The 26,892-nt window shown below is 35.7% G+C and overlaps 1 protein-coding gene across 2 annotated transcripts in view; it reads right to left on the reverse strand.

Annotated features, from left to right (window-relative positions):
• The window catches only part of MUSK (muscle associated receptor tyrosine kinase), a 131,967-nt gene that overhangs the window by 16,511 nt on the left and 88,564 nt on the right, over nt 1-26,892 (reverse strand). Inside the window, exons 8-10 of one of the 2 annotated variants that reach the window (XM_077966607.1) lie at nt 17,679-17,685; nt 11,741-12,004; nt 3,282-3,457 (exon numbers count right to left, since the gene is read on the reverse strand). In XM_077966607.1, coding sequence (XP_077822733.1) covers nt 3,282-3,457; nt 11,741-12,004; nt 17,679-17,685 — 447 coding nt within the window. The remainder of the gene's footprint in view (nt 1-3,281; nt 3,458-11,740; nt 12,005-17,678; nt 17,686-26,892) is intronic. The other variant, XM_077966608.1, reaches the window with a different exon arrangement.

Consider the following 26,892-nt stretch of genomic DNA (forward strand, 5'->3'; position numbering starts at 1 on the left):
TAGAAAAGATTCTTTCATTGTGGGAGAGTTTGGATAAAATACCTGTTAAAGTTACTTTAAACTCCAATTTTCTATGAACGTGTAACTTTAATATTACCACAAAATTACCCAAACTACATTTCAATTATGAAATAATGCATGAGTTTTACACACACACACATGCACACGAACGCACACACAGAGACACTGACATTTTATGATTTCATTTGTGGGCAAAATGGTAGCTGATCATTATGGAAAAACGGTCTGGGACACAAAGCATGTATTCATTTAAACGTTAACAAAAAGTCAAATCATCACGTGGCCTGGGTGATTTAAAATTGTGAACAATACAATTTTTATCAATTGGACCTTCTTAAGAATAATCAATTAAAACAAATGTAAAAAGGTAGTGGTATTTATTCAAGAATGAACCAGTTAAACAATCAGTTAAGCTTTATTACACATGAGGTCTTAGAATTTTTAAAAAAATGTTAGTAATAACAGAAAGGCATGAGGTATAACATTCTGGCTCTGAAGACAGAGCCAGAATCAGATTGATTTGAGTTCAAATTCTGGCTTATCACCTTACTAGATGGATAAAATTGGACACATTGCTTAATCTCTCTTTCTCAGGTTGTGTTGTATGTAAAATGGAGGACATTCATAGTACTTAATTTTGTAGAACTATTGGGAGTATTAGGAGAGATAATGTATGTATCACACTAATCAGTTTGGATTTGGGTACATTCATTGGGTCCTTCATTCTCCATGTATATGTATAGAAAGAGCAAAGATGGGAGGAAAAAGAATTCAAGAGAATAGCAAATCATTATTTCAATGATTAAGACAGATTATCCTTTTTTCCACAGAAGCTCTGAAATAGAAGACAGATTCACTGCTGAGTGTTTCTGTAGTAAAGTATGTGAAGTCTCACAGAAGAGGGGAATAGTGTAATCCTTGCTTAGCAGACAAATAATGTAACTAGCACAAAGGCATTGCTTGCTCAAAAAGATGTTTCACTTCAGCCAAAGAAATTATAAAAAAGGAAAACTACTGAAATTCTAGTCCCTGTGCTCAAGGAAGAAGAAAATAATACAAAGATAAACAAATGATTAACAGCTCTTTTGTGACCCCTCCAAATGAGCTGGTGATATTCTTTAGAGTTTACTCAGAAATCAAGACACTCTTTGGAAAATATTTGAGGTCTTTACACGCTCCTATAAAATATGGGACACTGCCTAATAAGGATGTTTTCTTTGCTTCACTATTAACCTGCTAAAGCCAACTCTTTTAATAATAATTGCCTTTAACTCAGGGAGCATACTTTCAGACATTCCCTACCCTATTTTCCATTTAAATGGTCAGTTCATGACATTAGGAGCTCATTTTCTTATATGTATCAAAGATTTCATAAAGCTTTTTTTTTTAAAGACTAGAAAATTTATTATTGTAGCTAGTTTGCGCTGCTCAAAATTCCTTTATAATTAGTGTGAAAGGCAAAAATGTGGATGATTTTTGTGTATTGTTCCTGTCTAATTTAAGATGAATGGTCTAGTCCTTCCACACAGTAAACCCTCCATGAATGTTTGAATGGATGACTGAGTAAACAATTGATGGATAACAAAGAGCAGAGTAATCAATTCAAAGTCCAATCAAAGTAAACTTTGGCTGCTCATATAACAAAGAATTGAATTTTTTTTTATTCCTTCGATTTGGGAATAACAATTTGACAGGCTACCAGAATAAGAGATTTTTAAGGTTTCCATAACTCTTCTTGTTTAATAACTCTGAGTGATTCAACTAGGACCAGTAGCATTCTTTCTTTTAATACATTAAGTGTTGGTCCGTTAAGCAAGCTGGTAAAAATCAAGTCCTGGCACCTAGCCAAGTGCAGAGGGGATTAGGGCTGAAATATGTATTATAGGAAGTAAGTGCGATTTAAGCCTTAGAACACTGAGACCAAAGGAAGTTAATTGACATGAAAAGCTTTTCTAATTTCATCCTGAGGATTTCTGCATTCTGACAGGTTAAAGCACTATCTGATACAAGTTATTTTGTAGGACATCCCTTTTCAAGCTACCTTCTTGAATTATTTCCTAGAGATTTTTGTGATGACCTTTTTAGAGCCATTTGATTTGATCCTATAAACTTTATACTGGAAATCAGCTGTCTTAAAAAAATACCTAACTTTCAAAAGAGGGATCTGCTGTCACAAATGAAGATCACGAATTGGCTCAAGGAAGCAATAAATGTTGGGTTTCATCTATACATAGTTAGATTATACCAAATCAAGAATATAAAATAAAAAGGTGACTTTTTAAATTTGGCTTGCTTTACAGACGTATAAGAAATAAAACAGGCTAATGACCTGGAGGTGGGAGATAGTATTTGTATGATTCGCTAAATATGGTACTCTCTACGGTCTAATTAAAAGTTACAAACTGAGACCTTCCATGACTTTCTCTCATGTTCTACACTGGATGAGTATGGTGAGAAGCCTTTGAGAGGGGCTGTACATTCTGTTCTGGGCATCAGGAAATATGAGTGTAAACACACATGCATGAATCCAATTACATACACATAAGGTTTCAAGGGCACAAACACAATTACTTACTTTTTGGGTTTTCTTTGTTATAATCTGAAGGGGAAAGGATAAAAATTTGTTTTAAGTGAGTATCCAGATATCTCACATATTCTGTGAGAGAGTGCTAGGAAATGCAAGCTCTCTTTCAGCTTTTTAATATACAACTGGAAAACATTCTTTGCATTCGAATGTGAAAGAATTGGGTCTTTGAAATTATACCAGCTGTTAGGGATAACAACATAGTTCCTTACAAACAGAGTTCATTAAAGCAACATGAAGCAATTCAGTTTTGTTTTGTGAGATCAGCATTTTCAAACATGTGTCTTATTTTAGCATGCTTTCTTGGCTAAGAAAAAGGACTTTATTCCTTTATTCCACTCTTCTGACAAAATATGAGATGCTTCTTAGCCATTTTTCTGCACATTCCAGAAAATGTTACAAGCTCTCATAAGATTCCCTATGAAAGAATCTAAAATGTCAAGCAGTAATTAAAAGTGCTGTTTCGTTTATTTTAGAGCAAATGAAATAAATCTTTATCCTAATCTGTGCAATTAGGATAGCATTAGGATTCCACTAGTAGGTATCTAAGGAAGGCAGAACTAAAAAAAAAAAAAAATTAGAAATGCCTAGAAATGTTAGAAGCTTTCACACCTTAGTTTCTTCAAAATAGTAAATTTCTCTTAACCTACAAAGTCTTGGGAGAACTCTTTGTTACCTAAATGTGGCAGTCTGGCACAGGCTGTAGGGTCCCAGTGCATGCTGGGAAACTTGCTGCATTCTGGCACCGACAGCAAATGCATCTCAGATCTGTAGAGTCCTCTGTGGGTCTTCTCTTCCATTGCCAGCCATTCTTTTGCACAGAAGAGCTCCTTTACTGCCAAGCAGTACTCTCTAAAATAGTATATGGAGAACAAAACTTGATGAATCATAACATGTTAAAGCAAATTTGTGGCAAAGCCTAAATTCTGTGTTTTCAAGACATCATCATAGTAAATTGTCTGTTCTTGAAAAGCGTTTATGAAAGAAACTTTTTACTGCAAATAATATGAGATTTCATGAAATCTAGTGTACTGTCCCATGAGATGAAATACTCTCTCGTTTTGTTGTGAAATACAATTAATGTTAGTCTAGGGGAAAAAATGTCAAATTTAAAATGTGTTAGTTTGGGAATCTCTGATATGTCTTCTCCCAACTCCATATTCAAATAACAACACAGGTAGAGAAATAAGGTATACAGATTAAAAAACACACCTACTAAAAGTCAGGATCATTGTCAATCAGTTTCCAGCTTGGAAGATTTTTCTACGATCTTGGGGCTAATGGGCAGGGCTTGAGGACCATAGTCTGGACCTCTGTGTGCTTTGTCCTCTGAAACAGAACAGCGCCACCTCCCTGGCAGCTTAGAGGAGGGCATGTGGGTCCTTACTCAGCCCTTACTTTGAGGCACAGAATCCTGTCCCATGGCTATGCGTGTTTCTATCTGAGAAAGCCAAGGTAATATCTGTTTGAATATGAAGCTGTTATGTTCATCTACATGTTGTATTATGAGTGAAGGGGCTGAAGAAACACTAATTGGACTACTTGGAATTTTGCAGATTAGTATTTGCTTAAGCCTGATAGAAAATAGGACAGACTGCATAGGAAAAACCTGGTTAATTTCAAATTAAGGTATTTGGGGTTAATAATAAGAGGAAATTAAAGATAATTAAATAAATTAAACATAATAGTAGCAGATGTCCTTTATTCAGTATGTGAAGGATTCAGAGAGGAGGAAATTGTGAGTGTGTGTGTGTGTGTGTGTGTATATGCCACAATGGTGTCTTTTTAAATACTTATTCCCACACTCCTGCTTTCCTAACTTGCCAATATGAGCTAATGGAGCATGCATAGAATAAAAGACTGTGCATATGAATGTGATGAGATGCAAATATATTCTTATATGAAGATAACAATGGGATTTATAATTCTTGGTGGGTGTGAGGGAGAAGGGAGTATAATGGGGCTTTCAAGACTTCTCAGTAGGTAAAGGACCTGAGGAGAGTTGCTTATTTTAGTTCCACCCCTGGGTTGTATAAACACATTTTTTTTTTTTGCATGCAGACAGCATAAAGTGTGCAAAAATCAATATGGGACATATGAAAAAAATTCCATATTCCACATTATGCAGAAGAAGTAAATACCTGGGAAATTTTTTATTCTAAATAGAAGAACACATTAATGAATGACTTTTGGTTTGCTTTGTTTTCATTGCCATGCACTAAAGCATGCCCTCTATAGCAGAGTTGTTCACAAGAAAAAAACAAATCAAGATGAACTATAGACTGAAAAGTAGGATAATTTGAACATGGAAGTAACTACAGAAAATAGAAACCACAAAAAATAAAACCAACACTTACAATCTTCATTGAAAATAGAAAACAAATGGCACTGCAAGAAATAAACAAATTTGAACTAAATATTCAATTGAATGCAGAAAGGACCTAATTGAATGCAAGAAAGGCTAAACAGATGAAAATAATGTGTGAAATAACTGATAAAGTAGAGCAAGTAAGAAATTCAAAGTCAAATAATACTGTTTCTCAGCAAGAGAACCAGAGACATAAAAAATAGAAAATAATCAAAGATACGGTATAAGAAAACATTTTTAAGATGAAAAGGGCATAATGTTTAGGGCGTATTACCTATTATGTTTATATTCTTTATATTACATGAAAGAAAACAAAATAAATCTATCCCCAAATGAATTTTACAAATATTTTGAATCTCAACAATTAAAGAAATAATCTTTCTACAATCTGGAGAGAGGAAAATGTTCCTTACAAAGGAACAAAAGTCAGGATTGCTTTCTGCTTCCTCTTCATTACAACATGGCCAGAAAATAATTGGTCGGAGTCCATAGTGTTTGAGGAGAACTAACGCAAAAGCTAACACTTATGTTAACACAGACTGAAATACCCAGTCAAAAACACATATGTACAAAGACAGAATTTTTTTTATATGTGAAAAATACCTACTCTACCTGAATGAGAGATGAGTAAAGAAGAGATGAATACACAAGAAGTGAATTTAAATTAAGAATTTAAGAAAAAGAAAGATTTCATTTGAAATGAATGAGTATCAATGATAAGTAACATAGTAAACTTCTCCAAGTATCTACTTATATATGATTATGAAATCAAATGTAAAAGCTAAGAATAATATTCCAAAAATTGAGCATATGCAAATAAAATGTAATTGAACAATACAAATATGGTTTATAATTTCAGATAAAGCTTCAAAGAACAAGTGTGGAAGATTCAGTACAATTATGCTAACTTAATTAGGTCTACCCTGAATACCTTATTTTTAAAGTTACAACTTTCTCTTCTTCCTTTGGTATTCCCGGTCTTCCTTACCCGAGCATTCCTTTTTTCTTTTTCCCTGACATTTAACACCTTCTAAAGTTATATATAAGTTGTTTATTATGTTCATTAATATGTCCTAAATGCCTAGTGTAGTACTTGGAGCCCAGAAGGAGATCAATAAATATTTGTTGGACAAATAAAATTCCATGTCATCATGCAAAGAGGCACACATCATTGAATGACTGCTTATATTAGGTTGGGGCAAAAGTAATTGTGGTTCTTGCCATTACTTTTAATGGAAAAACCACAATTACTTTTGCACCAACCTAATAATTAGAAAACCATGAGTGATAGCGTGCTTTTAAAAATCTCACAAGCAAGTAGAGGTAGAATATAAAATGGTTGACAACTTCTGAACTACTTTGATGAATAAAGGCAGAGACTTTTTCAAAAGATATAACAAAAAAATGAAGATCAAACTTACCAGTTATCAGCAGTAAATTCAATTTTAGTTTAATATTTCTTGGTGCAAAAAGCAGGAGTCAGAATTGCAAGAAAATATTCTTAGAAACACAATTATTGTGAAAATTTTGATATATCACTATTAAACTATTGGATCAAATAGATAATACTCATTTAAGAGCAGAAAGGATTGAACATAAATATATGAATTTTATATGTTAATGGAAGAGACTATGTCTTTATAAATGCCAATTTTTATTTTTAATTATATATCAGAGAAAAGAAAACCTCTATAAAATATTAAAATGTAAAAATTTTTAGATTACATTTTCTTCAATTGGAACAAAATGACGATGAGGATTTTTAAAGATAACATTTTTCCAATAAAACTACTTATTTAAGTAACAATGGGAATTAGAAATACATTTTTAAATGTACACTGCAAATGACATATAGATTTAGGAAATAACTATGATTTTCTAATAAATTTAAAATTTCAGTGAAAGAGATTTTTTTCTTTAAAAAAGGTGAATTATTTTCAATATAAGAAAGAACATCTGTGGCTCATGCATGTAAACTGAACTGGGACATAAATGTTGGAAAGTTAGTCAATAAATGTATTTTGTGCTAGCACACAAAGATAAAATTTAATTTTAATTCTAGTAAAAATTTCCAAAATTTCAACTAAGAAAGAGTACAATCTAACTAAGATTTATAGTTTTATATTATATATAAACAATATATAATAGTTTATAATTATTTATAGACCATATTATTTCCATCAGAGGAACCACAGACTATCAATCAAAAATCTAATAGAATATTGTAAAGCAGTTGTTGCGTATAAATACAATAAAATGAAATGGCTTTATTATATAGTAGTAACAACTTGTTAACAAATAAAATGAAAAAAATACTTGTTGGCAAGGATTAATGATTTATGATTGATGAGACTTGATTCCTCTTAATAACTGGGAGGTATAATATCAAACAAAATTGGAATAAACTACAAATTGCAGGAATAAATTATTTGGTTGATTCTTTGTGTCTAAAGCTGGTATCTGACTTTTTTGTTGCTGTGGTTGATGAGTCAGTCATCTTGAGTGGCCTAACATTTCTATACTAACTTTCCTTTTGATACTGCAGTTGTTCAAATGAATTGCTTTATAATTCTTAGGCAAAATGAGGGGGAGCTTGACCCTACCTACTTCTTCACGTAATTATTTCCATCTCAACCACGCAAATAAAAGCGGCAATGAAAAGAAACAAACCACTGTTACATGTAGCAATATGGATGAATATCAAAAACGTTATGATGAACAAAAGAAGTCAGACACAAAGCAGTATATATTACACCATTTCATGAGTATGAGATTCAGGAACAAGCAAAACTAGTTGTATTTCTTGGTCAGAGAAATCAGAACAGCAATGCCTTCAGAGATAATGGGGAATTGATTAGAAATGAGCATAACAGGGCTGGGCGTGGTGGCTCACGCTTGTAATCTCAGCACTTTGGGAGACCGAGGTGGGTGGATCACCTGAGGTCTGGAGTTCGAGACTAGCCTGACCCCATCCCTAGTAAAAATACAAAAATTAGCTAGGTGTAGAGGCAGGCACCTGTAGTCCCAGCTATTTGGGAGGCTGAGACAGGAGAATTCTTGAACCCGGCAGGCAGAGGTTGCAGTGAGCCGAGATTGTGCCACTGCACTCCAGCCTGGGCAACAGAGCAAGACTCCATTTCAAAAAAAAAAAAAAAAGGAAAGAAAGCATAAGAGAACTTTATGGGTGGTGAAAACATTCTATGTCTTGATTGGGGTAGTGGTTACATAGTTGTATACTTTTGTCAAACTCTGAACTATATGGTTAAAGGGGTACAGTTTCTTGTATGTAAATTATACTTCTATAAACTATCTCAATAAAGAATACACTTTAAAAAATCTGATTAATATGATCCAAAATGTTACATAGTTCAACTCTAAAATGTAAAAATTCTAAAGAAATTAATAGCAGTTTTATTAAAATAAGGAACAAGGGAATTTAATTGCATCGCTATGTTTTATGGACATTCTAGCCTCCGGTAATAACTATATTATAATTAATACTCTTGCAACAACAGCAATGACTATAAAACACATCTAGTCGGCCGGGTGTGGTGGCTCACACCTGTAATCCCAGCACTTTGGGAAGCTGAGCAGGGCGGATCACAAGGTCAGGCGATTGAGACCGTCCTGGCTAACACGTTGAAACCCCGTCTCTACTAAAAATACAAAAAATTAGCCAGACATGGTGGTGGGTGCCTGTATCAGGAGGCCGAGGCGGGAGAATGGCGTGAACCCAGGAGGAAGAGCTTGCAGTGAGCCGAGATCGCGCCACTGCACTCCAGCCTGGGGGACAGAGCGAGACTCAGTCTCAAAAACAAAACAAAACAAAAACACATCTAGTCATAAACTTAATAAAAAAAGAAACATGTAAGACAGAAATCATCAAACTTTACTAGCAGGCATAAAATAAGATCTACATAAAAGGAATGGCATACCACACTCCTAAATGAGAATAGTCAGTAATGTAAATATAGCTATTTGCCCTAAATTAATTGTATAAACTTACCATCATTCTGATCAAATTCTAAATGGTATTTACATGTGGACATTGGCAAAATGTAAATTTCATATTTAAAATAATTATATAATAAGTTATATAATATCATATAATTATATTATTATCTATTATAATTATTAATCATATAAGTTATATAATGCAATATATAATTGTAATATCAAATTATAATTATATATAATTATATATTATATAACTTATATAATTATATATTATATTGTATAACATATAATTATATTCTCTTATATATTAATTATATAAGTCAAATAATATAACATAATTATATAACTTATGTAATATTATATAACTTATAAGTTATGTAATATAATTATATAACTTATAATATATATTATATATTTTATGTTATATAACATATATAATTATATAATATATATTTTATATAAATATAAAATATTATATAATATATAACTTATAATATGTAATATATAGTTATATAACTTATATGTTATATAACTTATATATTATATAATATTAGTAACTATTATATTATTAATTATTATTAATATAACTATTGTTAACTTTGTTATATAATTTATATAGTTATTTTTAAATACGAAATTTAGAAACATTTTGCCAATGTCAGCATGTAATAATTAAAAATAATTATATGAGTAAAGAATTTTTTAAAAGATGAAAACCTGTGAAATTCATAGCACAAATTGAAATTAATTATAAAGACAGTAATTAAATCCAAAGTCTGCAAAAATAGAGAAACCATCAATGAAATAGAATTCAGAGTACAGAAATATAGATATAAGTAAACATAAGTAAACACACACCTCAGTAGTGACCAACTCTCTGGGTTTTAGCAATGAAAGTACTGTGTTCTTTTTTTATACAACGGAGTCTTGTGGGTTGTGTAATCAGAAAACCACAATAGCTGTCACACACACAAAGAGTTTTTCTAATCTAATTATTATTTCTCTCAAGCATCTGTCCATGGTGTTGAGCTGATTTGCCTGAGTGTCACTGTGTAAGTATGATAACAATTCTGTGGCCACCACACATTATGTTAGTAGTACTAAAGGATAAAGCTGATAGAATCTACTCTCACTTTATTTTGCTGGTTACATTTCTGTTTATTATACACGTGCTACTTTCTAGCAAAAGGATTTTCATTGATGAGCAGTACATCAAATAAACAATTTTGGAGAATCCTATAAAGAAGCCCAAGGAGGAGAAATCTAAAGAAGTGATAATTAACAGAGGCACTATTTTTTCAAATAACTGCAAGGACAGTTGAAATAGCATCAGTATTTCTTAAGTCCTATTAGAACAAATTTTACTGCCTCTCACCTACTCTTCCCATTTTTTTTTTTTTTGGAGTAACTTTACTTTTTCTCTCCTTCTCTTTCCCCTTCTTATTCCGTCAATGCTGAAGTCCCTAGAGATTTTTAGATGACATGCCTGATCACAATACAATCTTCTTAGAGGAATAAACAAATTATATTACTCTTATAGTGTCTCCAAACCCTCAAACTTTGCAGTAAATTGAGGAACATAGAACTCTAATTTAATGACCATACTGTTGTTATTATATGCTAAATAGAGAGTGTCCTAAAATTATTGCAATATTTAAATAGTTTCTGGTTTTATCAAAATAGTGGAAATGTGCTGTGTTGGTAGTTTTCATGGGGTTTCTTCAACAGAAAATTTCAGAATAACAATGTCTATCTAGTTTCTGACATACTCCATGAGTGTGATTTATCCTTTAATCCTCTCAATTCTAGTGTGCAGATGAGGAAACTGAAGTTCAGCCAAGACCACACACATCGAGAAAGCAGAACTAACAGTATTTGAACTTTGTTCTATTTGGCTCAAAAATTAGATTGATTCTTTTTTTTTTTCCTACATAAGGAGTATTTAAAGGTGAAGATAATTCTATTGAACATAAGTTTATCAATTTCAATATTTAAAAAGTATGAGAATTTTAAAAAATATCTATTTACAGTATAATTCCCTCCTACCCCACCCAAACGAGGCAACAGCATTAGAACTTAGAATTTTGGATGGAATGTACTTTAAAATAACATTCTGAAATGCTTGGCATGATCTCATTTATTGACAAAATGTACAGTTTTTATTTTCTCTATCTTGGCTTACTAATGAGGTCCATGTTAGTTTAAGATTTCTCCTTTCATTTGATAGAAATCTGGGATATTTATGGATACCATAATAATGTGAGCAATAACAAGAGTAATGGAATATGACACCATTTATGACATTTTCTAGAGGTTCTAAGTACTTGTATTTTAGGTTATCTTCAGTGATTTACATGATAGACATTTTGTCTGATTAATTACCTCCTATTTGTTTCTTTGTTTGAGATGGAGTCTCAACACTCAGGCTGGAGTGCAGTGGTGCAATCTCGGCTCACTGCAACCTCCGCCTCGCCGGTTCAAGTGATTCTCTTGCCTCAGCCTCCCGACTAGCTGGGATTACAAGTGTGCCACCACACCTGGGTAATTTTTGTATTTTTAGTACAAACGGGGTTTCACCATGTTGGCCAGGCTGGTATTGAACTCCTGACCTCAAGTGATCCACCCACCTTTGCCTCCCAAAGTGCTGGGATTACAGGCATGAGGCACTGTGCCCAGCCACTACCTCCTATTTTGGATGAAAACCGCTTTTTTCCTTTTACTGTTGCACATTACAACATTTTTCAAAAACTCTTTCTGTTGTGCAGATAGAAAAATGGAATTTTTCCTTTGAATTATTTTTGAGATTTTACCTGCAAATGGGAATAGGAGTCGGCACTACTCCAGGACTGCACTCCTGGAAGACGTGGTTACACAACAAAGCCTCAGCAGCTGGCCTGCAGAGTGGGCTCACTACTTTCAGTTCATTCCAGGCCGTGTGGACCAGCAGCTCTTGGGCCTCCTCAGGGTCCGCATAGGAGGTGTTGAGAAAAACAAGAGCGTCTTTTGCCAGGACTGCATTACACACCTCCCCTCTATACTGGGCGCAGTAGCCTTTGTTATCTTTCTGTGGTTTACTGAAAGAAGAAATGAACAACATTTCTAATCACATGCTATTTCTTGGCATTCATTCTGCTTTTCTTTCTTTCTTTTTTTTTTTTTTTTTGTTTGTTTGTTTTCACATCTGTGTCACAGAAATAGGAGAAAATTGTACTAGCAAATTGGTTGACATGTTCCATTTGAATATGGTCTTCATTTCCAGCTGCAATTATATCATCTGTAGCTACTCCACAGGGCTATTGAGAAGGCCAAATGTGATGATGGATGTGGAAAGCTTTGGGAACTATAAAGGACTGAATAGATTTGGGTATTTTTATTATTCTACATTATAAATAGAATCTGACTACTCTTAGTTAAGCCACCTTACAGACTGCTTGCAAAGAAGCTGATATAAGCAAAGATGCATCTGGAAGACATTTCATCATGATGGTTAACAAATAATTGAGCGTAATAATAACTGCTCTCAGCTAAAATATTTGCAGCTTTAGGGACATAGTTTATTTATGTGTTATGATAGTTTACCTTAGTTTTTTACAACATATACATCTTTGCAACACCTTCCATACTCAGATTCTCTCGCTCACACTTCTTCCCAGAATTCCATTAAAGAAAAAGAAAGTGATGTAGGGAGGAGAAAGCAGAAATATGGCTTCCAGAGGAGCCAAGTAGAACCTTCAGCTTTGCTGTTTTCTCATCACATCTCATCACATGGAAAGTCAACTGGTCACCCAGTGCCTCAATGATCTATTCTGTTGAGTGATACAAGTAATTACTCTGAACTCAGATTATTGTGTGTTAATGGGCCATATATCAGGGAGAAACCTGTAAATGCTAGTGCTAGCACAAACATAGGATTAAAAACTTATCTGCTATAATAACTGAAGACAATTGGGAGAATGGAAAATGCTGCTGGTACTCTCTTCACGTATCTACTTGTTCCCTTAATGTAATGCTGGGAATTATAACAACTCATATACTCACCTGACAAACATATGTGGAATACTTATTATGTGTAGGCACTGTGATGGTCTCAGTATTTTCTTATGTCTTCTATCAGATCTTCCATAGTGTTAGTAATGACAGAAAAGTCTTAAGTTGTATTCTTATTTAGATTTGTACAGCTATTGAATTTAGCTTTTCATTGTCTTTATATGAAGAATTTAAAGTAAGAAAATTAAACAAATTAGAATTTGTGTCAAATTTTAAAATTGTTACATGACCCCAGTTGAATTTAAAAAATTAATACTATAATTACAAACCATCACTGGCAGGTCTTTAAAGCAAATTCATTAGAATGAGATCTACTACATTCAGGTGAAACAATGAACTTCCAAGAAACACAGCTATGCTTTAAAACAATATTTTGTAATATAGAGTCTTCCTTTAATTCATACTAGCCTTTTACTAATTAGGCAGCATGATTTTTACTGTATCCCTTTGTTTGTTGGGGATATTTAAAATGAAGGCCTTGAATAAGAAAGCACAAAACTCCATGAAAACTTTCTCAAGGTAAAGGTGAGAAAACCCCCAGAGAAAATTAGACAGAAACAAGGATGCTGTTGTTCAGGCTCAATAAATGACACCCCAAAGTGAAGGCCTAAGAAGCAGCCTCAGAAACAGATCTTCCGCCCTCCTGTCTCTCCTCTCTTTCTTCCCCGAGGCAAATCTTAGACACTAGAATCCCTCTTTTCCAAGACAGATCATAGACATCAGAATGCCTTTTCCTCAAGGCTAGCCATAACACCTAAATATTTACTCTACCCACCCCCCCCCGCTTTTCTGTATAACACCTGACCATAAAGAAATTCAGACCTTCATTCCAGAGGTGCGAGTGCTGCACAGGGGGGCTGAGAAAAATCGGAACAGGCAGGATGGGCTAGCTTCCCCACTCAGCCTGTTAGCATTAGATCACATTGTGTCTAATCATATTTCTACACAGTTGTTCATACTTCATCGAACCTAAGCATAAAAATGGATTGCTTCGGCTGGGTATGGTGGCTCACGCCTGTAATCTCAGCATTTTGGGAGGCTGAGATGGGCAGATCACTTGAGGTCAGGAGTTTGAGACCAGCCTGGCCAACATGGAGAAACCCAGTCTCTACTAAAAGTATAAAAATTAGCCGGGCATGGTGGCAGGCACTTGTAATCCCAACTACTCAGGGGGCTGAGGCAGCAGAATCACTTGAATCCGGGAGGCGGAGGTTGCAGTGAGCTCAGACTGCACCACTGCACTCCAGCCTGGGTGACAGAGGAAGACCCTTGTCTTAAAAAAAAAAAAAAAAAAAAAAAAAAAGGATTGCTTTCCCTGTATCTAGGGTCTTCATTCTCAAGGGTCCCAAGTTATATAAAACTGTGATCAAATAAATTTCTTATCCTCTTCTCTTGTTAACCTGTCATTATTATACAGGTGTCAGCCATGACTCTTAGGATGGGAAGGAAAGGAATTAATCCCCATCCAGCTTCTACACTGTGCTTTAAGAAACTATATAATAAGTAGTGACCAGGAATATTTCAAACTGGTTTACAAAATGGCCTCACAAGTTGATGTAATATCTCAGTATAAAGGGGGGATGAATACAATCATGTGTGACCTTTTATAGGTAACAGAAAAAACCCCACCATGTAAAAATTAAATATTTCCCAGTGTCTCTGAGCTGAGAATTATTCATGCAGGTTTTGCTGTCATGTGTTAACTATTCAATGATGCTGGTATTCATTTCCTATGAGTATTTTAAAAAATAATACACATTCATGATGTTTCCTTTAATTATGCATCAAAATACATTTTTTTTAAACATTGGAAACTAAGAAAAAGTACACAAAAGAAAAATTGATGAAAATAGCTTCAGAGATAAGGATTACTAACAATCAACTAACAATGAATCCCTCTGTCTGAATTTCTGCTAGTATTGAATCCTCATTAGTTTTATAGCATTAAATATATAATGCAAAATAAAAATGAAAAAGAAAAAAGGACAATAGGTTTTGAATAGAAATGAGAAGATCTTGGTTTTAATTTCATTTTTTTCTTCCTAACAGCTTGATGACCACTAGCCTATACAAACCCTTTATGTGCTGGGAAAAAACCATACACACACAAAGTATATGATTATTATTAGTTTTCCACATTTCATTTCTATGATGTTCCTGGAATGATTAAGGACTTGGCTTTGGTAGTATATCGATGCTTGGATGAGCTCTAAAAGGTAAGGCACACATAAGACCGACTATCTATCTACCTATCTATTTAGATAGATAGATAGATAAATTTAGATAGATAGATATATAGATCTAAATTATCTATATATCTAAATTATATATACATCTCTGAATCTGTTTATCAACTACCTAGTTATAGTTTCAGTGTTTCAAACACTTCCTTTTCCTTTTCCTCTCCTCTTGTGCAGAAATATAAGCCTTAAATTTTACACAGTGATCAAATTTTAGATGCAAGACACAGAAGCCAATTGGGACATTTTGTTCCTCAGCCCCCTAAATCTATCACTTTCAACATTTTAAAAAGGAGCTCATGGCAAGAACTGGGGAATAAATTAAATGCAAATAATTTCCATTGGTGTCTTCTGTTGTCTTTTGTAAGTGACAAGACCCCTCCACATCCAGCTAAAGTTTTGTTTCTCTGCCTGAAGTTCGTGGGACTGCTGATGGGGCAACATTAGAAGCAGCTGGTCCTGTTGCTCATTAGAACAGTGGGACAGAGGTCACAGGGATCCATTCACAGAATGCTGGTTGTTTCGGAATGACCAGCCAGACTAGCTTCTAAAAATGCTAGTTAATATTGCACATGGAGCCAGACCCTCTCTTGACTCCTTATAATATAAACTCAGTTGACTTCTCTTCCAGTGAAGTTCCTTTTCTTGTAGAGGCAATGATGGATATTTGATCTCACATCTCCTTTTCAACTTCTTTTATAACAGACAACCCTATGTGGTCAAAGGAAGTAGGTAGAGAATTCTCACTGCACCTCTTACTCCTATTTCTCTCTACTTTGAAATGTATGAATCACATTCAATAGAACATTTTAAAATGTTATCTTCAAGTTTCTCTGAGGGAGATGTCTACTCCCTTTGAACACATACTACTTTGTCTCAAGGGCATTCCAGATGACCAGCCATGGCATGTTTGCGTTGTGACAACCCCATGATTCTGGTGGAAACTCCACACCTTACTTCACTCCCTCCCTAGCACAGGCACACTTGACAGCTGTACCTCTCCTCTGGCTCAGATAAATCTTCCCCTTTTTAGCAACTGCCTTATCTCTCCTTGAACATTCCCAACAAAGGTAATGACAGATTCTATGCTACTTCCAACCTTCAAAGCAAACAGGAACTGTTTCTATTCTTTCCTGCCTAGTGTCTTTGCATACAATTTATTCTCCAAGGCAGGGGTCAGCAAGTACAACCCCCAGGACAAATTTGGCCTACTGCCTGTTTTTTTAGAAGAAGGGTTATTAAATGGCACTTTTATTGATTTTAGTTTAGATAAACTTTACTCTGCTAAGGCAGTAGCTCCAAAATTGTTAATATAAATTATTAAAGCAATATTTAGATTAAAAAATGGACTAAGAATTTTTTCTTTTTTTTTGAACTAAGAATTTTTGATACCACATTAACACATTGGAATGCAGTCAATTATGACAAATCACTATCCCATATACTTACAACTAGTTCAATTTTTCATATAATGGGTATCATGATTTTCAGTGCTTTTTTTGGATGCAATATATACATCCAAATGGTATTTCTTAAGACTTTTTTAACAGCAAAACTTTCTTTAAAAAGTGTTTTTAGTTAAAAACTGTATTTTTTGTTGTTGTTGTGTACCACATGATGTTGTAAAACATGTACACATTGTGGGATGACTAAATTGAGCTAATTAACAAATGTATTACCTCATATACTTACCATTTTCTTATGATGAGAACACTTAAAATCCATTCTCAGTGATTGTTAAGAATACAATACATTGTTATTAATGATAGTCACTGTATTGTACTCTAAATCTCTTGAACTTATTTTTGCTGTCTAACCAAATTTTGTATCCTGCTGCCTGTTTTTAAACATAGCCTATGTGCTAAGAATGCTGTCTTTAAATTAATTACATTCCATAGAGTTTTATGAAAGTCAGTTTTAAAAGTACTGCAAATAAAACACTGTAAGTTGCAAAAGGTTATATTGCAAGGGATACATTCTTATATATAGGATAGAGCTATGGGGGAGAGTTTGGAGTTCTGGGTTCCATTTCTAACTTTATCATTTACTAGCTGTGTAAGCCACTTGAACTCTCCAGTTCAAAGAAACTTTCTTAGGGTTTTTCCTTCTGAAAAATAGAGATAACAATAATACCCATTCCATGGGGATGTCTTGAAGATAAATTTAAATAATGCATGTGAAGCTCAGCACTGTACCTGATCCATAGTAAGTATTCAGTAGAGGTTACCTGTCTTTCACTTCATCATACTTACTAAAAGGATTAGAAATTAGAAAGTTTCTAAAATGTTACAGTGCTCAGCAAATAGTAAACACTCAATCAATGGCATGTCAAATAACAAAAACAAAACACATTCCACTGCACTCCAGCCTAGGCAACACAACAAGACCCTCTCACAAACAAAAACAAATGAAATCCCTACAAAACAAAACATTGGAAACATTGGTACAATAAGTTTCTTACCTCCATTCTATTAACAGGAAAGGAAGTTCCCACAGGAAGTCAAATTAAAGGGGAAAAGAAAGAACATTAGTATATTTTCATCTTATGCTTTGAAAGAGATTGTTTTGATACTGCTGATCTCTCAGTTTCTGAAAAGTTCTCTGCTTCTGCCAGGAGGCCAGCTGCTGCATTAATGGGCAGACTTGGAGGAAATTAAGAAAAGACTGAGTATCTTTAGGAAACGTGTTCTTTTCAAACTGAGTCAATCATGGGTAACATCCACCAAGGGAATATCTAAGCTCAGAATTTCCCTCCATTAGCTACCCAGGGACTTTACATTAAGAAAGCAAGATGTGGAGGTTAACAGAGAAGATGCATAAAGTAGACCTAGAGGGAAAAAAAAAAGAAAGAAAAAAGAAAAAGGAGAAGGAGAAGGAGAAGGAGAAAAGAAAAGAAGATGTAGAGGAGAGAGGGTAGAAGAGAAAGTAGAAAGTAGGCAATGGTTGTTCTCATAGACCTGGCTGCCTCAGGGGTGGGGTGTGTGACCTGGGTAGCTGCACGGCACCTGCACTCAGAAGGGCCTCGGGCTTAATTTAATGTTCTGCTGTCACTACCTTGAAATCCTCACTGTTTTTTGAACACCTAGCCCTGCAAATTATGTAGCTGCCTATGCTCACGGATGTAAAAACTCAGGTCTCTGAGGAGACCATGCCTGTCCTCTGGTGGTATGTGATTTCCAGGACAAACGGCCCCAACTTAGACTCTCCCAAGGCATGAGAATCCTGGCAAGCGTGTGATATAACCAGCATTTCTGAATTATTCCATTTTCTTTCTTGTAAATTAAAAACGTCACACTCTTTACCAAGTGCTTTATAGTTACTTCATTCTGTCATCTCAACTTTCACTATGAAAGTAAACAGTAAAACATATGCTTTGTCTAAAATCAATTTGCCATATTAAAATTTCTCCTAATGTTGAGGTCTAACTTCTTTTTGAAGGTTTTAGATCCATTTGGGTGTCATTTTTAGGGGGATTTTTAAGAGCTCTAACATGAATTTATCTGAGAGGTCAATCTTCTTAAAATACAATGAGCTTGTATTTCAGATCATTCTCTTTTACATTTGTGAGGGTTGGTGACTACAAGGTTTTTATAACTTTCAGTGTATGACTTTTTTGAATCTCTATGGGCTTTTTATTCAATGATCCTGAAGAATATTGTAACTTTGATTTTAGGTTCGGGGGTACATATTCAGGTTTGTTATGTAGGTAAACTTGTGACTTGGGAGTTTGGTGTATAGATTATTTCATCACCCGAGTACTAAGCATAGTGCCCGAAAGTTGTTCTATTTTTTTTCTAATCCTCTCCTTTCTCCAACCCTCTACCCTCAGGTAGGTCCCAGTGTCTGTTGTTCCCCTCTTTCTGTCCATGTGTTCTCCCACTTATAAGTGGGAACATGCAGTATTTAGTTTTCTGTTCCTGCATTAGTTTGCTAAGGATAGTGGCCTCCAGTTCCATACATGTTCCTACAAAGGACATGATCTTATTATTTTTTATGACCACATAGTATTCCATAATATTCCATGGTGTATATGTGCCACATTTTCTTTGTCCAATCTGTCATTGATAGGCATTTAGGTTGATTCCACATCTTTGCTATTATGAATGTTGCTGCAATGAACATTTGCACACATGTGTCTTTATGGTAGACTGATTTATATTCCTCTGGATATATACTCAGTAGTGGGAGTGCTGGGTTGAATGGTGGTTCTGTTTTTAGTTTAGTTATCTTAGGACTTACCACCCTGCTTTCCACGGTGGTTGAACTAATTTACACCACCACCAGCAGTGTATAAGAGTTCCCTTTTCTCAGCAACCTTGCCAATATCTGTTATTTTTTAATTTTTTATTTCTTTTGAGGTGGAGTCTCACTGTGTTGCCCAGGAGAGAATGCAGTGCAGTGGCATGATCTTGGCTCACTGCAGCCTCCGCCTCCCAGGTTCGAGTGATTTTCCTGCCTCAGCCTCCCACGTAGCTGAGATTACAGGCACGTGCTACCACACCTGGCTAACTTTTGGATTTCTAGTAGAGACGAGGTTTTGCCATGTTGTCCAGGCTGGTCTTGAACAGCATCTGTTATTTTTTGACTTTTTAATAATAGCTGGAGTGACATGGTATCTCATTGTGGTTTTGATTTGCATTTCTCTAATGATTAGTGATATTGAGCATTTTTTCATATGCTTGTTGACTGCATGTATGTCTTCTTTTCAAAAGTGTGTTTATGCCCTTTGCTCACTTTTAAATGAGGTTGTTTTTGTGCTTGTCTGTGTAAGTTTCTTGTAGATTCTGAATACTAGACCTTTGTCAGGTGTATAAGGTTTGTAAATATTTCTCCCATTCTGTAAGTTGCCTGTTTAGTCTGTTGATAGTTTCTTTTGCTATGCAGAAGCTCTTAAGTTTAATTAAGTTCCATTTGTCATATTTTGCTTTTGCTGCAGTTGCTTTTGGCATTTTTGTCGTGAAATCTTTGCCAGTTCCTATATCCAAAATGTTATTTCCTACGTTATCTTTCAGGTTTACCATTTTAGGTTTTACAGTTAGGTCTATAATCCATCTTGAGTTGATTTTTGTATATGGTGTAGGGAAGGGATCCAGTTTCAATCTTCTACATATGGCTAGCCAGCTATCACAGCACCATTTATTAAATAGGGATTCTTTCCCCATTGCTTGTTTTTGCCAGCTTTGCCTAAGTCTAGATGGTTGTAAGTGTGTGGTTTTATTTCTGGGCTCTCTATTCTCTTCCAGTGGTCTATGTGTCTGTTTTTGTACCAGTACCATGCTGTTTTGGTTACTGTAGCCCTGTAGTATAGTTTGAAGTCATATACCATGATTCCTCCAGCTTTGTTCTTTTTGCTTAGGGTTGCCTTGGCTGTTTGGGCCCTTCTTTGATTCTATATGAATTTTAGAATAGTTTTTTTTTTTCTAGTTCTGTGAAGAATGTAATTGGTTGTTTGATAGCAATAGCACTGAATCTATAAATTTCTTTGGGCACACTGAGCAGCGTTTTGTAATTCTTATTGCAGAGATCTTTCACCTCCCTGGTTAGCTGTATTCCTAGGTATTTATTCTTTTGTAGCAATTGTGAAAGGGATTATGTTTCTGATTTGGCTTGGCTGTTGGTACATAGGAATTTACTGATTTTTGTACATTAATTTTGTACCCTGAAACTTTGCTGATGTTGCTTAACAGTTCAAGGAGCTTTTGGGCAGAGACTATGGGATTTCTAGATATAGAATCATGTTATCTGCAAACAGGGATACTTTGACTTCCCCTATTCCTATTTGGATGCCTTTTCTTTCTTTCTCTTGTCTGATTGCGGTGGCCAGGGCTTCTAATACTATGTTGAATAGGAGGGTGAAACTCCTTCTTTACAAAAAATACAAAAATTAGCTGAGCATGATGGCACACACCTGTAGTCCCAGCTACTTGGGAGGCTATGACAGGAGGATCATTTGAGCTCAGGCAGAGGTTGCAATGAGTGAGATCACATACCACTTCACTCCAACTTGGGAGGCAGAGAGAGACTCTGTCTCAAAACAAAACAAAATCTTTATCAATTAGATATCCTGATAAATAACATGGAATGGTGATCAAAAGAGGGACCCACTTTTCTTTATTCTTTTAAAATACAAGTACCTCACTAAACAGAAATGAGCTCTGAGAGTATGCTAATTTGGTTAATGCATACGTGTGTGTGTGTATGTATATACATATATACATACACACACACACGTAGAGTTCATAGACTCTTATAATAAAAGAAAGTAGCAAGGAGGCAATAATAATCAAAAGGTTCATTTTTTAATGGAATAAATTTTATTTCACTAAACATTTTTAGCAGAAATTCAAAATTGTAAAGAAATAGACTTTTTTGACAAATTGGCTGAAGAATAATGCAAGTGTTCAAAATGAGTGAAACAGAAAAAGACAGTTACAACAATATGTAACAATCTCATGATTCCCTATATGTGATAAAGTATTAGCAGTACAAAAATAAGTCATAAATACTCAGCCATATTATTTGGTAAAAGTTTCTTTTTTCTTTTCTCTTTTTTTTTTTTTTTTTTTTTGAGACAGAGTCTCGCTCTGTCGCCCAGGCTGGAGCACAGTGGCACAATCTTGGCTCACTGCAACCTTTGCCTCTGGGGTTCAAGAAATTATTCTGCTTCAGCCTCCTGAGTGTCTGGGACTACAGGCACCTGCCACCCTGCCTGGCTAATTTTTGTATTTTTAGTAGAGATGGGGTATCACTATGTTGGCCAGGCTAGTCTCAAACTCCCGACCTCAAATTATCCACCCGCCTCGGCCTCCCAAAGTGTTGGGATACAGGCATGAGCCACTGCATCCTGCCAATATTTCATTTTTAATTCTAAATTTTCAACATTAGATGCAGTAGTCATCAGGCTAACTGAAATTGAATTAAATGAGTTAAGGCAAACTGGTTTTAGAAGTTGATTCTGGGTGAATTAGTCTATTATAAATATACTGAATTCATCCCATCAAAACACCAGTATTTTTATTTCAACTACTCACAGCATAGACCCCCTTGTATTTATTTATTTTTTCCACCGGTAGTTGACATGCCCTCAAAAAGTAAGACAAATGATTGTAGGAAATATGTAAACACACACACACACACAGACACACACACACAACTTGATATTTTTCCTTGGAATTTCCTAAAAGGCACAATCACCCCAACCTTTGTTGCAATTTGAAGGCCCTATCAACAAATAGCTTTGGTTCTCATCCTTCAAATAAAGATGAAGGGCATCTCAGCAAATACAAGGAGAAAGGGATGAATTATTTCCCTAGATCTTCTCATTCTTGAGTGATGTAAATGATAACAACACATCTCATGGAGTGATTTTTCAGCTTCCTAAGAATTAAGAAACTAGAACTTAGAGACAAGGAAAGGGTTTGTTTTGTCTTTTTTTTTTTTTTAAATAATATTACTGTCTAAAAAGAATTGCAACAATCTGAGGGCAGAGAGAGAGGATCCAGGAGTAGAGCTCCCCACCATTGGGACGGCAGGGACATGGGACATTCCTGTGTGTTTAGTGGATGCTATGAAGGTAGCTAAGTTACCAAGAAGACTGGACACCAGACAAAGAACCCCAGTCATAAGCAATTGCAGGTTACCTCAATAGGGATTGAGATCAAGGACTGGGGATTGTGAGAGGTTGAACCAGTAAAGAATCTCCCACATCAGGGCACTATGCAATACACAGTCCTCTGAAGGACCCTCCAAAGAACCCAAATGTCCTAGGAGACAGTCAGTATTCAGGTGCCTGCAATAGAGAGACATTAATAACCCATCAAGGCATTAAAAGTCTGGATGCTGCACCTGCAGGGTTTCAATACCGGTTCTGCCATTTACTAGCTATGTCAGCCTGGGCACCTTTCTGAACATTAGTTTTCTCATCTGTGAAGTGGGGATAATAAAAGTATCCATTTCATTGAGATGTGGGTATTAAATAAATTCATGTATATATAAAGCACTGGGCACTGAGAATGTACCTTGCAATTGTTAGCATTATTATTATTAGTCAGAGAAGCAATAATAATTAACAGAGAAAGAACTAAAACATATTCCATTTAGGAAAACACATTTGCCCCCTTCCTTGTAAATCCTCTTCTCCTTAAATATGCCAGAGATGAAGAGGAACAGGAGGAAAGGGAAGAAGGGAAGGGTGCATAACAGTAGCAGACTCATTTTGTCTACTCTCCATGTTCCTGAATGAAAGAATGGCTGGCCGTGGAGAGAGTGAAGCAGATGAGGTTTAAATTATATAAGAGGAGAGTTTTAAACTAGATCAGGCTGGGTTTTTAATCTCTAAACATTACCTGGAAATTATGGAATCCGCCTGAAAGTTTGTAAAGGATTTGCTCTCAGGAGGGGCAAGGAGAGGCTAAAAAGCATAACTCCTCAGTCCCCAGTGGTTGGAGAGGACAACATTTTCTCTGTGTACCTGTCAAGTTTAAATTGTTCAATACGCTGGTTACACACATAGCCTCAGATCTTCGTTACCTCTCTGGTTCCCATTTATGAGTGATTCAAAGTTGTTCTGCAGTCTACAATGGGCTTTACAAACAAACTTTTGACCCAGAATAGGGTTTTAGCCAATACTAGCCCTAAAATTTTATCCCTCCCCTAAATGGGTCACTTTGCTTAGGGACCGAAGGCCACATCTTTCTAGCAGTGAGAAAAGCTGGATTTCTTTGTGAAAATTCTTTATACATAAGAACTAACAGACTCCGGAGTGACTATGAAGGAAATATCAAGATGTGTCTAAGTTTTGCAGGACTCCAGCTACCAGATAAGTTGCTGGACAATAGCTAAATCTTATAAATTTTATACCTATTTCCATTCTGAAAAAATCTAGTAGGTTCTCTCTCTTTTGCCGAGCTAGGCAGGTTGGGCTGTAGGATTGATATTTTGATCATCTAAGAGATGATGCCAATGATGTCTACAAATTATAAATTGTAGAGAATTTAAATTTTAGCGAACTGGGCAAGAGGCCTGCAAGAGTCTCTTAATTAAAATGATCAAAGGCTGTGAAAGAGAATGAAGAGGACTCTATGTCACTGCTGAACTCAAGAAAGAAGTGCCTTCATGCCCCCAAATCTCAAGGCAATTCTGCCATTGTGCAAATAGAATAGTGGGAAGAAAAACATTGGAATACTTGAAAATTCCTCCAGAGAAAATGGCATATAATTTGGAAGCACAAAGGCAGATTCTGATAGCAGCTGAACAGGAAGATCTATTGAAAAACAAGGGGGCCAAGGTTATATAAATTAAAGAGCCCTCATTTTGTACTGTGGAAAGAGGTTCCAAGAGCATGGAGATAAGTCAATGCCAAAGAGAATCCAGCCATAGTACTTGGGAGGAGATAATGAGCTTCTATAGGAAATGTCTCCACTTATAATTTCTTTTCTTTTTGTGGTGGGGAGTGTGGCTAGGAAATGAGGAAGGGGTCCAAGAACCTTGCAACTATAAAGTGCTTTAAGCTCAGAATTCAATTTTTAAAAAATTCTCAAAATATCTAACCAATATTTGTAGTATTTAAAAATTCTTAAAATATCCACCAACATTTGTAGTATCTTTACAATTATCTAGAAGTCAGTAAAAACATTGGCTCTCTTCTGAAACATAGAACTGTTCTAATATAAGAAAGCTGCCTGATTGTAAAAGAATGCTTACCTTTTATGCCTAACTGCAGAACATCTGGGAGCAATTTAGTGTGGCTACTGGCTGTTACCATTTATCCTTTTCCCTTTTATTAAAAACAAAAACAAAACAACTTTAATTAATTTAAAACCAGACAAAGCCAGCATGGAATGCCAGGGATAGTGTCTGTTTTGTTGATAAGAGCACTCTACCTACGATGGTTGAAGCACTGAGTAGTAAAGCAAATTACGTGCTACTGCTCTGTTACCAAGTCTCAAGAATTGTCTCCAACATTGGGAGGAAGCAGAAGTGTGGCTATCAGACTTGAGAAAGAGCATGAAACATGTCAAACATGTCAGTACATTTAATCAGCTACACTGATTATGAAATAGAGTTCAAAGTTCTATTTATTTATTTATTTATTTATTTATTTTTTACTGTAGTAGTGTGAAACATCACCTCTTTTGAAATAAGAAAAATAAAACCATGTGGTTCATCTGGGGAGTTTGGGAGACTCCAGTACTACCACATCAGATTTTTCCCTCGTGCTCAGTTTTGATAATACTACCTGTATTCATGTGACTTTTAAATTTAGTGACCAAAAGTCTCAGACCCCGAGGTCAATTCAAAGAAAGGGCAACATAGAAAGCGGGGGTTGTTGGTAGAACGGGGAGTGGCTTACATTAGATGGGTGTGTGACCATAGGCTCATCCCTGTACTCTGAGACTGGATAACCATGGACAGAACCATGGACCTCACTTTCTGATGAAGGACCTGTTGGTGCCATTGAGAACGGGATATACAAATACGTATTTTCTTTCTTTCTCTCTCTCTCTCCCCCCTTCTCTTTTGAGATGGAGTCTCACTCTATTGCTCAGTCTGGAGTGCAGTGGCGCAATTTCAGCTCACTGCAGCCTCCGATTCCCAGGTGCAAGTGATTCTCATGCCTCAGCCTCCCAAGTAGCTGGGATTACAGGCATGCATCACCATACCTGGATAATTTTTGTATTTTTTAGTAGAAATGGAGTTTCACCATGTTGCCCAGGCTGGTCTTGAACTCCTGACCTCAGGTGATCTGCCCACCTCAGACTCTCAAAGTGCTGGGTTACAGGCATGAGTCACCACACCTGGCCTGTATTTTTCTCTTCTGAATCCCTGTGTCCATTTTGATGGTCTCCAGCTGTTCTGGGACTATGCTCACTATAGGTATCATGGGCTATCTTGCTTTCTTCCACAGGGCCTAGGGTTCTGATGACAAAGAGAAGCATCTTGTCAATTGCCCAGCATCCTGGCAAGTTTACTTTGCAACTTGAGCCTTGTGGGTTTGTGACTGGAGGGGAAATGCAACTTCCTGGTTCATAGGGGGAGGTTCCAAAAGTTTTTCTGACTCCTCTTGATGACTAACAGTAAATGTAAATGAGTCAGAAAGAAATATATCACATTTCTAAAACAATGCATAAGGACACACGGAAGGGTTTTGGAAAAATGAAGGCTGATTTTTTTTTTGGTTATCCTTCAAACACTAGAAATATCATCAGACATAATCCTAAGCATAAGCATAAGATCAGCTTTTTCCATTTCCAGTTTTCCTGCTGGGAAGAACAAATAAACAGATGGAGTAGAAGTTTCAAAGGGAAACACGAGGAATGTGACGGAGGGGGCTGTTGACTACTAGGGGTACTAGTCACGCAGGGGAGGGTAGAGATGGCTAAATGAAGACAGCAGAGTTTGGCATTAAGGAAGCATTGCCAGAATGGCAAAGAGGCGCCATGTCTGACTTGAAGCTCTGGACTTCCGGCCAGCCTCTTTGAATGCCGAGAGACGGGGGCCAAAAGCAGAAATGGAGAAATCAGATACCAAACTTGAGTTCTGGGAGATCTGGGGGAGCATAAGGCCATGCTTCTTTCAAATGACCGTGAATGAAAGAGGCTTCAAGGATCACTTTTTCATCGAAGCAGCCTCATTTCCCTAAAATATCAGTCCACAGAGCACCCCAGGGTTGGGAG

The sequence above is a fragment of the Macaca mulatta genome, chromosome 15 (assembly GCF_049350105.2).
Source record: "Macaca mulatta isolate MMU2019108-1 chromosome 15, T2T-MMU8v2.0, whole genome shotgun sequence".
In the NCBI taxonomy this organism is placed as follows: domain Eukaryota; kingdom Metazoa; phylum Chordata; class Mammalia; order Primates; family Cercopithecidae; genus Macaca; species Macaca mulatta.